The 14,083-nt window shown below is 40.9% G+C and overlaps 1 protein-coding gene across 4 annotated transcripts in view; it reads right to left on the bottom strand.

Moving 5' to 3' along the window:
• Positions 1–490: 490 nt before the first annotated feature.
• LOC135222417 (E3 ubiquitin-protein ligase Siah1-like) overlaps positions 491–14,083 on the bottom strand; it is a 61,308-nt gene continuing 47,715 nt past the window's right edge. For all 4 annotated transcript variants that reach the window (XM_064260534.1, XM_064260590.1, XM_064260651.1 and 1 more), the window contains exons 5-6: positions 6,255–6,434; positions 491–6,082 (exon numbers count right to left, since the gene is read on the bottom strand). In XM_064260534.1, the coding sequence (XP_064116604.1) occupies positions 6,257–6,434 (178 nt within the window). In that variant the 3' untranslated portion in view covers positions 491–6,082; positions 6,255–6,256. The remainder of the gene's footprint in view (positions 6,083–6,254; positions 6,435–14,083) is intronic.

Raw genomic sequence — 14,083 nt, 5'->3', positions numbered from 1 at the left:
CCTGCAAAAGGGTTGTCATCAATTCAATGTGTCAATGAATACAGTCTCCTTTAGGCTCCACCTGGTTATCTCTAAGGTTTACACTCAGTTCACTCATCAAGACTTTTCATTACTCCCCAAAAAAATTAAAAGAACATTACATGCATTTTTTTTTGTGGCCATTGAATTCACTTTAAATCACACTGCTTTTCTTCGAGCTGCCAGATAATATTCATATCTCATTTGTGTATTCATTAGGCCCTACTGTCATAGAGGGCCTTATTTTAAAAGTTTAGAGGAATCACATTTCATCACCCTCATTACGATTCTCATACCACACATATATTTGGCACTACAGGGAGGCATGGCTTCTAGAGTACTACTGGCCATCATGCCTATGTCTGGTGAATGGTGTACCATCCATCAATCTTATTTTCATAGAGTACAACCCACTGTTTTACTGTAAGCCTGGACCTGTTGGATAATTACAAACTTTACTATACAATTCCTGGTAAAGCATCATAATCTTACATTAAAAAGAAAAGTCACCCACACTGAAAATTAGCAAGCAATAAGGAATCTTTGAACATTTAATTAAACCTTGCCATTTCAACCAGTAAGTAAATCTTATGTCAGAAGTTTGGTAAAGCTAGGGAAAAATAATTACAATATGGCCATTTTTGTATCATGTCTATTTATGACTCCAATTTTATATGATACCTTTGCCACCTATAGCTATAAAATCCCAAACTAGACACTTTATTTTCCAAATGACACATTAGTGCAAATGCCTAAAATTTATTATAAAATGAAATGCAACAGACTTCTCACAGAATTACCATGGTAATCATACAATCAAATGATTTCCCAACATATCGCAACAGATTCCTTTATTCTTAGTGTAGCTGATGAATTCATCAGCCTCACCTGTGCAGCATTTTGCCCAAAAACCTTCAAGATTCCCTTTAGTTTCTTCCTACCCAATGGTCTTCTTCACCTTAACCTTCTTACCATTTTCACACCTCATTTAAAAACACATACTACAAGTGACTCATATGGAAATCTAGAAATGTGACCGAGTGGCCTAGTTAAAACTAACTCATAATAACGGTAACTAAACTACATCGACAAAAAAGTCACACTTGTTACCATGTCTGCTCTGCTCTGCTCTGCTCAGAAAAACTATTGTGAAAAGATTACTTTGTATAAATTACATAAGGTCTGATGAATTTATTTTATCTCAACCCTTTGAAGTGGGAGGGGTAGAGGTAAAAAAAAGTATTCCATTTTGCATTACAATTATGAACTTCAACTTTAAGATAATTTACTTTTACCACTTGCTGTAAATTCATCTTTTAACACAGAATGCTGGTTTTGGTCTCATTTTGAAGGCAAACAATTATATACCATGGTAACTTTACTGATTTAAAACAGCAAAGTCACCTGGTCAAATATATTGAAGTTAGCCAAGAACAGAAATCACTTAATTTTGCAAATAATTATTTAAAGAACATATGAATATAAATTCTTTTTGTGCTATCAAAATGTGTAATCAGTTACCTTGCAATCTATGTCAGTTTTTTCATTTTACAGAACATTCAGAAAAATAAACTGATGATTTTTTATTTATGACTGATATAATGATGATAATACTCTTTAAACAGCTCACTTGCTTAGGGGATAGAGTCAAGCATTCTCCGCCACTCTAAACGCTTAACCCCAGTCCTAGCTGACATCAAAATATTGACGATAAAAAATTACTCTAACATAAATTAACATTTTATGTCATCAGAATCTCAGGGGATGAAATTTTCATGACCACAGACTCTCAGCAGGTTAATTTCTTAAAAGTCCAGATGTAAGGATCTCGGGTACTATATCATTGTTACTAAAACTGTAATTATAAACAGTTCTAGAAATTTCACCCATCATATGTAAAATATACAGCTACAATTTTTAAAAATTCTGATACGTAAGTATACAGCATCAATAAACAAAAAATTTTAAATTATTTATGAGAACTTGAACTGTTCTAAAAAATTCATCAAGAGGTCTTACTTGTAATGCAAACTGTTCCAAACCAAGAAATGCTGGTTGAAATAAAATAGGAAAATACAAAATATGCAGGTATGTATACTCACATTTGGCAGCAATATCAAGCGAAGTTCTTCTATTGCAAGAACATTAGGCTTAAAACTTTTTGGTTTTCATACACCACACTCACCTTCCAAACATCATGTGAGAAACATTAAAGTACACTGGACATACCATAGCAAAGGCAAAATTACAGTACTAAACCATATCATGAAAATATAGACTACATCTTTCCCCTCCTGAACAATAAGAATTCAGAAAAGCAAGAGTTACACCTTAACTGCATTTATTTCAATTGAGCACCATGCATAAAGAAATTAAATTTTAAATATAACACACCCATTTCTTGGAAAAAAATTTATTTTTGATTTAATCAAAGCAGTGGCACTTCGCAAAATGTTTTTCCTACTTCTAAATCAGTAAGTTTTTCACTACATTATAAATAATTCACACAAGATAAATCTCATCCATGTCCTTTAAAATTTATGTTAATGTATATTAAAAAAGATATATCATGGAAAAATATATAGGTAAATTTACTAGCTCCCTAATTTATTTCATCTCAACCCCACCACCATTTTATCTCTGCACCCTATACAAAAAAAAAAGGTGTTACATTTTCATCACAGTACGTACTGTAGAGACAAGAAGAAATTTCAGTATGTCTCACACCTACTTGAAGCAGTCTCTCCAACATTTCAAGTGTAATACATGATACGTCGATGATTACACCATTGACAAAGCACTTTTGGCTAACCGCATCAATTTACAGCATGTGCATTCATTCTACCACACAGACTTGTTGGAAACTTGAAGCCATCAAACAAATGTGGCTGATGAAAATGCTCTGTATGCAATCTTAAAAGTAACTTGAGAAAATTACTGCATAAGTATAAATATATACTGTACTAAATTGCACAGTAGAAGGGTAACCCATAAACCTAGCCAGCATCATGAATTGATAAAATGAATTAATATAAATCTCTTTCATAAACTTTTAAAGGTCAACTTTCTATGGTATAAGTGATGGTTTTTATTATTTTTCAATTAAAAGCTATAATAAAAACAATTTTGAAAATAAAAAATAATGCAAAGTACCATTCAACTGATTTGCACAGTTTGCAGGTCATGCACATACAGCAGTACCAGTTATTCTATCTATGTAGAATAACAAGCTTTATATAGAAAGATCAATCATTATAAAAGCCTTTATTAAACTCATGAAAGCATAATACTGTACTGTTTACAACCTTTCAAGAGTGACAGGTCAGCAAGAAAATTCATCTAATAAATAATTACTATTTTTTTCTAAGTGTAGTATGGTATAATCAAAAGTGCTTTAAATGTACTTATGCAACTTCAAATTGCAATTGCACCTTATCTTCGCCCTCTTTCGTTCTTACTCCTCTCCCATTACAATATTTACATTAATAGTATCCTCTACAGTAAAGGATTTATGTACAAAAATTTACTATGGCATCTTATAAACTACTATCTAAGAGAGTTCAGTGAGACAGTTCTGATAATTAGTAGCAGCTTTGGGAAGTCCCTTTTCAGAATAAGTGGTATCAAATATCTACACATTTATTCAACCACAAAGATATTTTCACTCATCATGGAGTGCTGTCCACATGAGTGGAACATGATATGTTCTCGTTTCTGAATGGAGTCTGCTGAAATGCTGGACGTTCATAACCTTCATAAATATCAATAAACAAAATGAAAGCAATGAGAAAAATACCATATTTCACACAACATCTTACCCAGTTTTCAGAACAAATTATAAATTATAAGTAGGCTTTAGCCTAAGCTGTCAAGAGCTTTTTAAACAGCTTACCAGTCGGAGAATGAGAAAGGCAGTTATCTACCTAATTAATAAGTTAATAACTTATAAGCTTAAATAAACTAAATATACACTAGAACTAATGATGATGAATAGCATGAGAAGAAAAATTAAAAATGAAATCTTTCATGACAATGTATACTATATTACACATATATTGCTGTGAAAACTCCATTGTACTTCTAAACCAATAACTTTTTATTTTGCCCTTTCAAATGACCACTGAAGAGGTAATGAAGTATTTCCAGTTGACCAAGTTAATAACTCAAGATGACAAAACAGATTTAACTTCAAGAAAGCTAGGCAAATTCATGTGCTCAAAAAAACACTAATATTATAGTAAACAATTTTGGTTAATGACTTTCAAAACTTTGTGCACATTTTCCAGATATTTGAAACTACAGCTTTACTAATTAATAAAGTAGCTATACAAATTTTCTAAAGACTATTCAGATTAAAAGGAAAAAAAGGAATAAAATGAAAAGGAAAAAATAAGATGATTACAAAATGTTAGATTCTTGGCCATACTTTAGTGGATGACATTATGAAAATTGAGTAGAGAAAAGCAGTGTCCAGCAGCTGGGAAATAGACCAAGTTCTCAAATATAGGGATAGTCTGGAAGTCTGATAAGAAGGGATGAGGAACAGTTAGTAAGAAAAGTAACAGCTATGTGAGTGCATAATAAAAAAAAAATAAGTATAGGAAGGCCTATACTTAACTTCATACAAAGGGAACTAGACAAAAATGTTAGTAAAGATGCAATAATAAAAAACAGTAAAAGAAACAGAATATATAAAACCATAAGTTGTAAAAACCAAAAAAGCAAGCAAAGTTGTAAATATATGGCAGTAAATACAGAAGAATCAAAATAGTAAAAAACATATTCCTGTCTTAGGGAAATGACTGCAAAATAAGAACTTGAAACCTCCTTTCATTTCTCAAACTTGTTTTTTTATCGATTGCACTTACAAACCCTAACTTAAAGTGTCACTTGAATTTTAACAAGCAAAATTCTTGGAAAAAACTACTCCACTTACTCCAAAAACAATTTAATGTTAGGTCAGTATGAAAACAACACTAAATTGTAGAAATTATCATAATGAAAATTTACATCAGGGCATGAATATTAAAAAACAAGTTACTGTTCTACCAATCCCTTCGATCTAACGAAACCAAAATCAGCACTGCCAACAAGGCAATGACCAAAACTCAACATCCCATCCAAGGCTTGATAGAATAGCTATGTTTTGAGGTCCCTTATGTAGCTATTGGTTAAGATAACTGCAGTCTTCAACACTTCATGAAAAAATATAAATCACAACCCTTTCACTATCAGTAATCAAGTCACTCTATGACAAAATCTTATATGGTATATCAAATCAAATAATATTTTTGAAAGCCAACATATATAGCACACCCTGCTGTTAACAGCACAGCTGGGAAGCCTCTCTTTTAACTTACTGTACCTATAAAACTACTGTCACTACATACATAGACAAAAATTTGGTGTTGCAAAGATAACCTTTGAATAAATTGGTTTTAATAAAAAAAAATACTTTCATAACTAATGAAAGAATTCCAATCACTAATAGATGAAGGGGCCACTTAATCAATAGTATTTTAAAACACATTTTTGTGCACTTTTGTTACATGCTGTATTTACACACTGAACATGGATTTGCTAATAAGTATATATAATTATTGTTTTTGCACTTAAATTGACCAAAAAAAAAAAGCTACCTAACACAGGAAAATATCACGTCTCAAGACTGCATGAAGTAGTGAACTTCCTTTAAAATTATTTTTGAGCACAATGAGAGTAAATTGTTTAGAAAATGGACAACTGGAAATGCAACATATTCTTTCATTCATAAGATTGCAAGCAAAGGAGCCTTAATTGTACCTCATCGATTTTATAAACTGTCAAAAATGGGTGTAAATATTGGTCCCACCAGTTAAATTGAAGGCATTATGCAGGCTCTTGAAATCACATCCTCCCATACTTCCACAACGATGTAACCACTGTCTCAGCTGTGAGGCACCCAGGTTTACAACCACTGAATAGAATAACTTAAAGCTACTAAACTGGGCCATCACTTGTAGTGTCATCCATTTTTTGAGCGGAGTGTAGGCTGGTGGGAGGCCAAAACCAGTTGCTATAAATTCTGTAACAGTAGACAGTGATTCAGAGCATTAACAATCATTATGAGTTACATTCTTCTACATAAAACATAAATTTTTAAATAAAGAAAAATAAAACATACATTTTTAAATAAAGAAAAAGTTCACAATATTTTCATTCTAAGCCGATCGCCATTTTATGAAGGAGTAACTTACCTTTAGCACATGGATATTGTTACATTAATACCCAGGTTTCCATTATCTGCAAACAACTGGGCCATCGATGTATCAAATACCATACAATCAGAATTCATTATCGCTGACTGAACACCCTCATGTATGGATCGTGGAGTAGCTTCCCATGTAAATCTCCTTCGTGGACCATTAAGCTCCAATCTAAGTTACCCATAATATTTTTATTTCAAAATAAAATAAATATCATCAATGAAACAATGATGCATAAATATGAAATAATATTTCAAATAATATACTTTCAGAAGAAATCCATTACTTATAATTAGCCAAATTCATGGTCATGCAATCAGTACCCCCTACAATGTAAAAAAAAAAAAAAAAAAAAAAAAGAGGTGGCAGTTGCCACTACATGTGCTTAGGAAGAACATTAGGTCTCTAGCAATGATCACAGTCAGTTTTTGTGTAACTGTGATAGTGAACATTGCCTTTATCCTCAGACTGACACTACCATTCAATCTGCTGCACTTATATTCTCTGTTTGCAGATTTTCTTGCTTTTGTTTGTAAATTTTTCCTTATGCATGAAAGCAATTAATTTATCTAAATTCAGGTAGATAATGACTTGCAGCTTATCACAAAAATTAAAATTTTATAACAACACATTCAAACAAAACTATCACTAAGTGCACTCATTTTCATTACTAATGTCATCTGTAAATAACTGATTGTATAAAAATTCCTTGCTATTAAACAAACTTGTTGTATCATAAACACACCAATTACATAAAGACCACCAAGTTACAGAAAGACCACATCACAATTTAAAAAGGTGGTTAAGATGCAGCAAGTCACAAAACTGTAGGGATCTGATTAATCCACTAGAATACCTTAGAAACTGTGTTGGTCTGAAACCAAGGGTCCAAAAGTATTCTCAAGGGGTGGTCCATGTAGTGGAACATCTACAAATATATTAGGGAGCTTTCACTTTTTATGTCATCCAGCTATTTAGGCGAGATGCAGAAGCTCAATCCTAGATGGATTAAATACAAACAAAGGTGATAGTTCAAATGATGTGGAGAGAAAGGATTGCACGGCATCTCCCAACACTAGTAAAACTTGTCCTGCCTGGGCTTTGGTCCCAATTAGTACACCCTTATCTCGTTTTGAATAACACCTCAGAAAAAATTAGAGTACCAGCATCAAAATGGCTGTGATCTCAATATTCTTTTTAGATGAAGGGGCCAATACTGTGCGATGTGAAAGGCCTCTCTCCATCATCATTGTCTCATCTACATATGGAACTTCCATTGTACTTCCATTTACCTCATAATTTCTCAGTATCTTCCCATTCTTTTTTTAAGAGTTGTTCATAAATGGACAAAAAAAATTTTTTTTTGCCGAGAAACAAAATGACAAATTTTCTAAGACAATTTGTATTTTTCATAGCTACAAACATGAGGTTTTAACAATAGGATAATTTCTAGCGCCTAGCTGGATCCGGTTAAAAAGCAGATGAAAGCAAGGAATCTTGTGATATCTGGCAACACATGCATAGATCGGGTGAAGAGTGGTCAAGGACCGCTCATCTACGCCAGTCTTTCCCAACTCAGGATGACTCAACAAATAGAGGGGCGGCTAAAGGTGGGCAGTACAACAGTAAGACCTCAGGTTTGTAGCTATGAAAAATACAAATTGTCTTAGAAAATTTGTCATTTGGTCTTAACAATAGGATAGCCTCATACTCGGAGGGAGGTATAAGACATCCTAGACTGGCTGGGGGCCTACCCGCCAGTCCAGCTCTCAAAAGAAATAGTTCTTGGAGAGGGACTGAAGCCCGTTGAAAAGCTAGATAAACTAATATCTAACCACTCAGAACCTGAGTGACGTACAATGATAGATGGGATAACCATTGTATAGGGAAACAAAAGAGAAACTTTGACTGTCCAATAACAATCCAAGACGCTAGGGTTTGTATTATTCCCGACTCCTCCTTGCCCATGAGTGGAGCCTATGCTACCAAATAGTGGGTAAGATATTGTATATTGCATGACCACAGTACCAGTATGACTACCTCACTCACCTGTATCAGACCAGTCCCGCAAATGACGTGTCTATTCCTTAAACCGCCCGAAGGAAGAAGGAAAGGTACAAGAGAAAGGAGACCAGCCAACTCATTCATTCTCTCATCCACACAATCATCTTAGGTAAGATACAAAGGTGCCCCATTAAGGGCAACTATGAGTTACACAACCTGTTGAGCAGCCCCCACAGGACCCAGGGAAAACGTGTCCATAGATCTGTGGGCAACATCCTTAAGATAGAAGGAGGTGAGCGTGAACTGGCGTAACAAAGTACCTGCGCTCAGCACTCTATGTAAAGCCAAGTTTTTTGAAAACCAGAGAGGGACCAATACCCCTAACGTCATGTGCTGTAGCCTGCACAAACGTGGTGGTGGAATCATCAAGAGTCAAGTATGTCTGTCTGATGGCTTCCCATATCCAAAAAGAGATAGTATTCTTAAACACCTCTTTCTTTGTACGGCCTGTACTAACAAAGTCTGCGGCAGCCTGGTCTAAGGTACCAAGTTCCTTTCAAGATAGCAACGCAGAGCCTGGACAGGGCACAACAAAAGCTCTTGAGCATCACCACCCACAAAGTCAGTCAGTGATGGAATGGAAAACGAAGCGAACCTGTCATCATGCACCGAGGAATTTTGGGTCTTGGCCACGAATTCCGGGACAAATTCGAAGGACACTGACTTCCAACCCCTGGTGTGCTTCACCTCATAACTCAGACCGTGGAGCTCTCCTACCCTCTTGGAAGATGCCAAAGCCAAAAGGAAAACTGTCTTGAGTGTCATGTTCCTGTCGGATGAGCGACACAAGGGCTCATATGGACTCTTAGTTAAGCTCTTAAGCACCAAGGAAACATCCCACTTTGGAGGCTTGAGCTCTCTAGGAGAACTCAATTGCTCAAACCCCTTAACTAGCAGGGAAAGTTCCCAGGAAGAGGAGATGTCGATACCCTTCAGGCGTAACACCAAACTCAGTGCCGCCCTGTAGCCTCTAATAGCAGAAACGTACAAACGTTTCTCATCTCTGAGGAAGGTTAAAAAGTCTGTTATTAGCTGAATGGAGGTCGCAAGTGGAGAAAAACCCCATTTACGACACCAATCACAGTAGATCGCCTATTTGCTTTGGTAAACTGCGGAGGTTGACTTCCTAAGACTGCTGGACATGTGCCCAGCTGATCTCTGAGAAAAGCCTCTCGCTCAGAGGAGATAGTTGATAGCCTCCAACCGTGAAAAGAGAGGGATTCTACTGGCTGGTGGAACCTTTCACTGAACAGAACACCTCCAGCTTCCTGTTGTAGCGTGTCGCAAAAAGGTCCAGCATGGGTCTCCCCAAAATCTGGAAAAGCTTGTCTGCCACCACTTGATGAAGGGACCACTCTGTGCCTAGAATCTGATCCTGGCGACCGAGTTTGTCTGCGACCACGTTTCGTTTCCCTGGGATATACCTGGCTGAGAGCTCTACTGAATTGATGATTGCCCACAGGTGAAGCTTGACGGTCAAGGCATGAAGTTGCTGAGAAACCAGGCCTCCCTGTTTGTTCACGTAGGCTACCACTGTGGTGTTGTCCGACATGAGAACAACAGTGACCCTCTACCTTCCCCCGAAACTCCTTCAGACCCAGGAAGGCCGCCTTCAACTCCAAGACGTTGATATGTTGCTGCTTGTCCTCCAAACCCCAAACGCCTGAAAAGATGAGGCCGCCTAAGTGCGCGCCCCAACCTGCGAGGGAGGCGTCTGAGAACAGAAGGAAGTACGAAGGGAGAGAACGCAGAGGGACGCCCTTCAATAGATTCTGGTCGTCCAACCACCAACGAAGGTCTTCTCTCACTTCAAAAGACAGAGGAACCATAAACAGGGGAGAGTTCCCTGCCAGAGACCAGAATCCTCCAGTCTCCATTGCAGAGACCGAAGATGAAGACGCCCATGAGGGACCAGCTTCTCCAGGGAAGATAACACTCCCAGAAGAACCTGCCACTGATGAGCCGACTGATGTGACTTTGACAGGAAGTTGCGCGCTACAGCCTGCAACTTCTCCAATCTCTGATCCGGCGGGAAAACTCTTGCCACTGTAGTATCGATGACCATGTCCAGGTAGAGAATCCTTTGAGTGGGTACAAGGTTCGACTTTTCCTGGTTGACTAATATGCCCAGTTCTAGACAGAACCGAAGTAGACGATCCCTGTCTTGCAGCAGCTTCTCTCTGGAAACTGCCAAGACCAACCAATTGTCGAGGTACCTCAGCAAACGGATCCCCTGACCATGGGCCCAACTTGACACGAGAGAGAAGACCCTTGTGAACACTTGAGGGGCTGTCGTCAGCCCGAAGCACAAGACTTTGAACTCAAAGATCTTGTCCGCCAGAGAGAAGCAAAGGAACTTCCTGGACGTGGGATGAACAGGGATTTGGAAGTATGCGTCCCTCAAGTCTAACGACAGCATGAAATCACCTTCCCTCACGGCTGCCAACACCGAGCGCAGGGTCTCCATCTTGAACCATGTCTTCCTGATGAAGCGATTCAAGGTGGATAAGTCGATCACAGGCCTCCATCCTCCCGACGCCTTGGGCACCAAGATGTGACTGTAAAACCCAGGGGATGGATGCACTACTTCCTCTGTCGCATCCTTGTCCAGCATTTTCTGCACTTCCTCCCGAAGAGCCAAGAACTTTAGAGAATCTGGAGGATACATCTTCCTGAGCTGCGGCTTGTCCGACAGAGGAGGAGAGAAGTTGAATGGCAACAGGTATCCCACCCAAAGGACATCTACCACCCACTTCTCCGCCACGTAACTCTGCCACTTGGCCCAGTGGCCAGCCAGGCACTCCCCCACCCGTGGCGCAGGAGAGGGAGAGGCGCCTAACCTACTGACGGCCCCCTTGACCTCTGCCCCTGGGACCCCTTCCTGGTTTAAAGGAACGAGAGTGAAAGGGGCGTTGATCTTGAGACTTGGGCTGCGTCGAACAGGAAGGCCCTGCCAAACTCGAGGTCCTCGATGGCCTACCAGGTGACAATCTCCTCGACTGCTGCTGGACCGGGGGAGGAGGAGGAGCCGGACGTCTCCAAGGGCGAGAGACTGACTTAGACACGGCTTGGTGCACCAGTTGGTCCTTGGTGTCAGCCCAGCGTTGGTCTATTGCATTTTCGAGTTCTGTCCGTGGAAACAAAAATTGTCACTCCAACAGATCACCGTTCCTCAAGGCCAGCAAAGACTCGGTGTCGGACGACCTCTCCATCCTAGACAAAGCTGCGTCCCTCTTAACCAGAAGAAGATTAGCCCATAAATTGGCACTGAGTTGAGCCAAATATAAAAACGCCTTGCCCCCGGACTGCAATAGACTGGCAGGCGAGGCGGCACTCACCAACCCTTCAGGGGACCTGTCAGAAGCTATCTTGGCAATCACCACAGACCAGAGGTCCAGTCAAGAAACCGTCTGCAACATGGAGGCCACCATAGATTTCAAAGCTAAGGCATCTTGCGGAGACAAGGTCAGAGCCACTGACCTCACCTGTTCCAAAGTCAAACCCGGCTTCAGGCGAATGACATCTGGGTTAAGGTGGCGTGACAACAAAAATGCAGAGCTTGTAGCATAGTACTTCCTATGTCTTGTGAGAGGCGGGGGTAGTACTTTGGTAGAGCCCCTAGAGCAAAGTGAACCGTCCCGGTCAGAAACAGAGGCATTAACCTTCTGCAAGACCGACTGAACGTGCCCCGACAACGGCAGCTGAAGAGATGATTTGGGGTCCGAGTAGATCCCACCAAGGCTTCCAAGCAAGAAGGAGTGTAAGACGACCGAGCCTGAGTCCAACTTTCCAAATTGTTGAACCCATGAATGAGATCAACAACTTCCGAAAAGGTAGACAGAAACTCCTGCGTGTCTCCCTCCTCCTGCTCTGGCACCAGAGATTGACAACGAGAAGGATGTGTAGGTTCTTCTAATGCGTCTTCTTCACCAAAATTCACAGAAGGGTTAGCAGCCTATCTGGGCTGGGTCCAAGCGTCAGCCTCCGAGACGGACCCACTGTAACACTAAGCACATCACTTACCTCAACAGGTGACTCCAGACGTTCATGAATGGTCACGGGCATGGCGGCAGAACGTACGTGAGATGGGGGGGAAACTCGAACACTCGAGATTGACAGAGAATCCCTTATAGTCGAATTCTTGGAAGCACCAGTGAGAGAGGCAGGCAAACACTCCAGCTGCACCAACTCCGTGCTCACTACCTTCGACCTCTTGACGGGCGCCTTTAGATCTTTACGGCGACGAATAGGCCTTGAAGAAGGAGCACTAACATCACGTACACGGGCAGGGGAGGTTGCAACACACTCACGATGTGCAAGGACGTAGGGGGGGGTGGGGTGGTTGCACATTCGAGATTCGGCGGCGAAGCAACCCCTGCAGAGCACACACCACTAACACTGCCCGAAACCGCAGCACTCTTGGGAATACATCCGCGTTGTTCCTCCCCCGACGGCGAAGGAAGGGCAAAGTCCTTAGCCTTCCAACGCTTGATACGCCTACGAGGCGTAGAGGGGGAAGAGGGAGAGGAAGACAGCACTAGCTTCTTATGCGCACTCTTCTCAGAAGGCGGGGACGAAGCAACGCGTTTCCTACCAGTCCTCCCAACCGATAAGGCAGCCAACTTCACATCCAATACGGAGTCCAGCCTCTGAAGCACTGCCTGGCATATGACATCAGACTGATGTGCCAGAGAAGGCTCCGAAGACAAGGAAGGGAGATGTTGTGAACTGGGCGGCAGTGATGGCATTGCGGTTAAGCAAGGCAGATCAGAGGAGGCGACTGGGAGATACGTCATGAACGAGAGTGAAGTCACAAGCGGTGGTGACGTCACGGCTTTCCCTCTGTGCGAGGGGGAAAGAGACGCCACTGGCAGAGGAATACACAAAGATGGACCCTGTGACGTCATCAACGGGGCTGACGCCACAGAGTCACTTCAATTCAAAGCGGCGGCAGACACTGGCGGAGCAATACAAGATGGCCGCCTGCTGCTACCCGCGAAGACGAGGCCGGGAGGAGGGGGGATGGCCTGGCTGTACCAGGAAGGGGGGGGGGGGGGTGCAAGACCCCACAAAATGCACTAGCAACCCCTCCAATGACAGGGTACCCCCTAGCCGAAGCGTCTTCCAAATCGCCGCCATTTTGGACGCCTCCGACTCTGGAAGAGAAGAGAACGATGAAAAAACCTCACCCTTCTCGGGAACCGAAAAAGCTCCCGAGGAAGAGGGGGCTACATTACAAAAATTACCCTGGCGACCTCCCGATACTTCCATCGACGAATCAATGGAAGAAAAGGAAGGAGATGCAGGGACAACGCTACTATGGGGGTTGACTACTGCAGAAGACGAAACATTGGGAATAGGAGCGAAGCCCCCCCAAGTAGGAAGAGTGGAGATTCTCCTATGTTCCCTCAAACCATAAAACTTCCTCCACTGCTCCTTAGGCCATACCCAGCATTCCATACAAGGATTCGTAATCGTACAAAAATTTAAACGACACCTACTGCATGTGATGTGAGGGTCTGTCTCTGCCGAAGCCAAAAAACAAGAACATGGAAACCCAGGAACTTCGGGGCACATACGCTGACGCCGTAAAGGAGCAGAAGAAGCCATAATACCAGGTAAAAATACACACACGCACTAAGAGAAACGAAACGGGCAATGAAACGGGAAAAGGCCAAGAGAGGAAAACACAACTCTCACCCAGGCGGTTAAGAAAAGACTGGCGTAGATGAGCGGTCCTTGACCACTCTTCACCC

The sequence above is a fragment of the Macrobrachium nipponense genome, chromosome 11 (assembly GCF_015104395.2).
Source record: "Macrobrachium nipponense isolate FS-2020 chromosome 11, ASM1510439v2, whole genome shotgun sequence".
Taxonomy (NCBI): domain Eukaryota; kingdom Metazoa; phylum Arthropoda; class Malacostraca; order Decapoda; family Palaemonidae; genus Macrobrachium; species Macrobrachium nipponense.
This window is presented reverse-complemented; position numbering and strand designations above follow the sequence as displayed.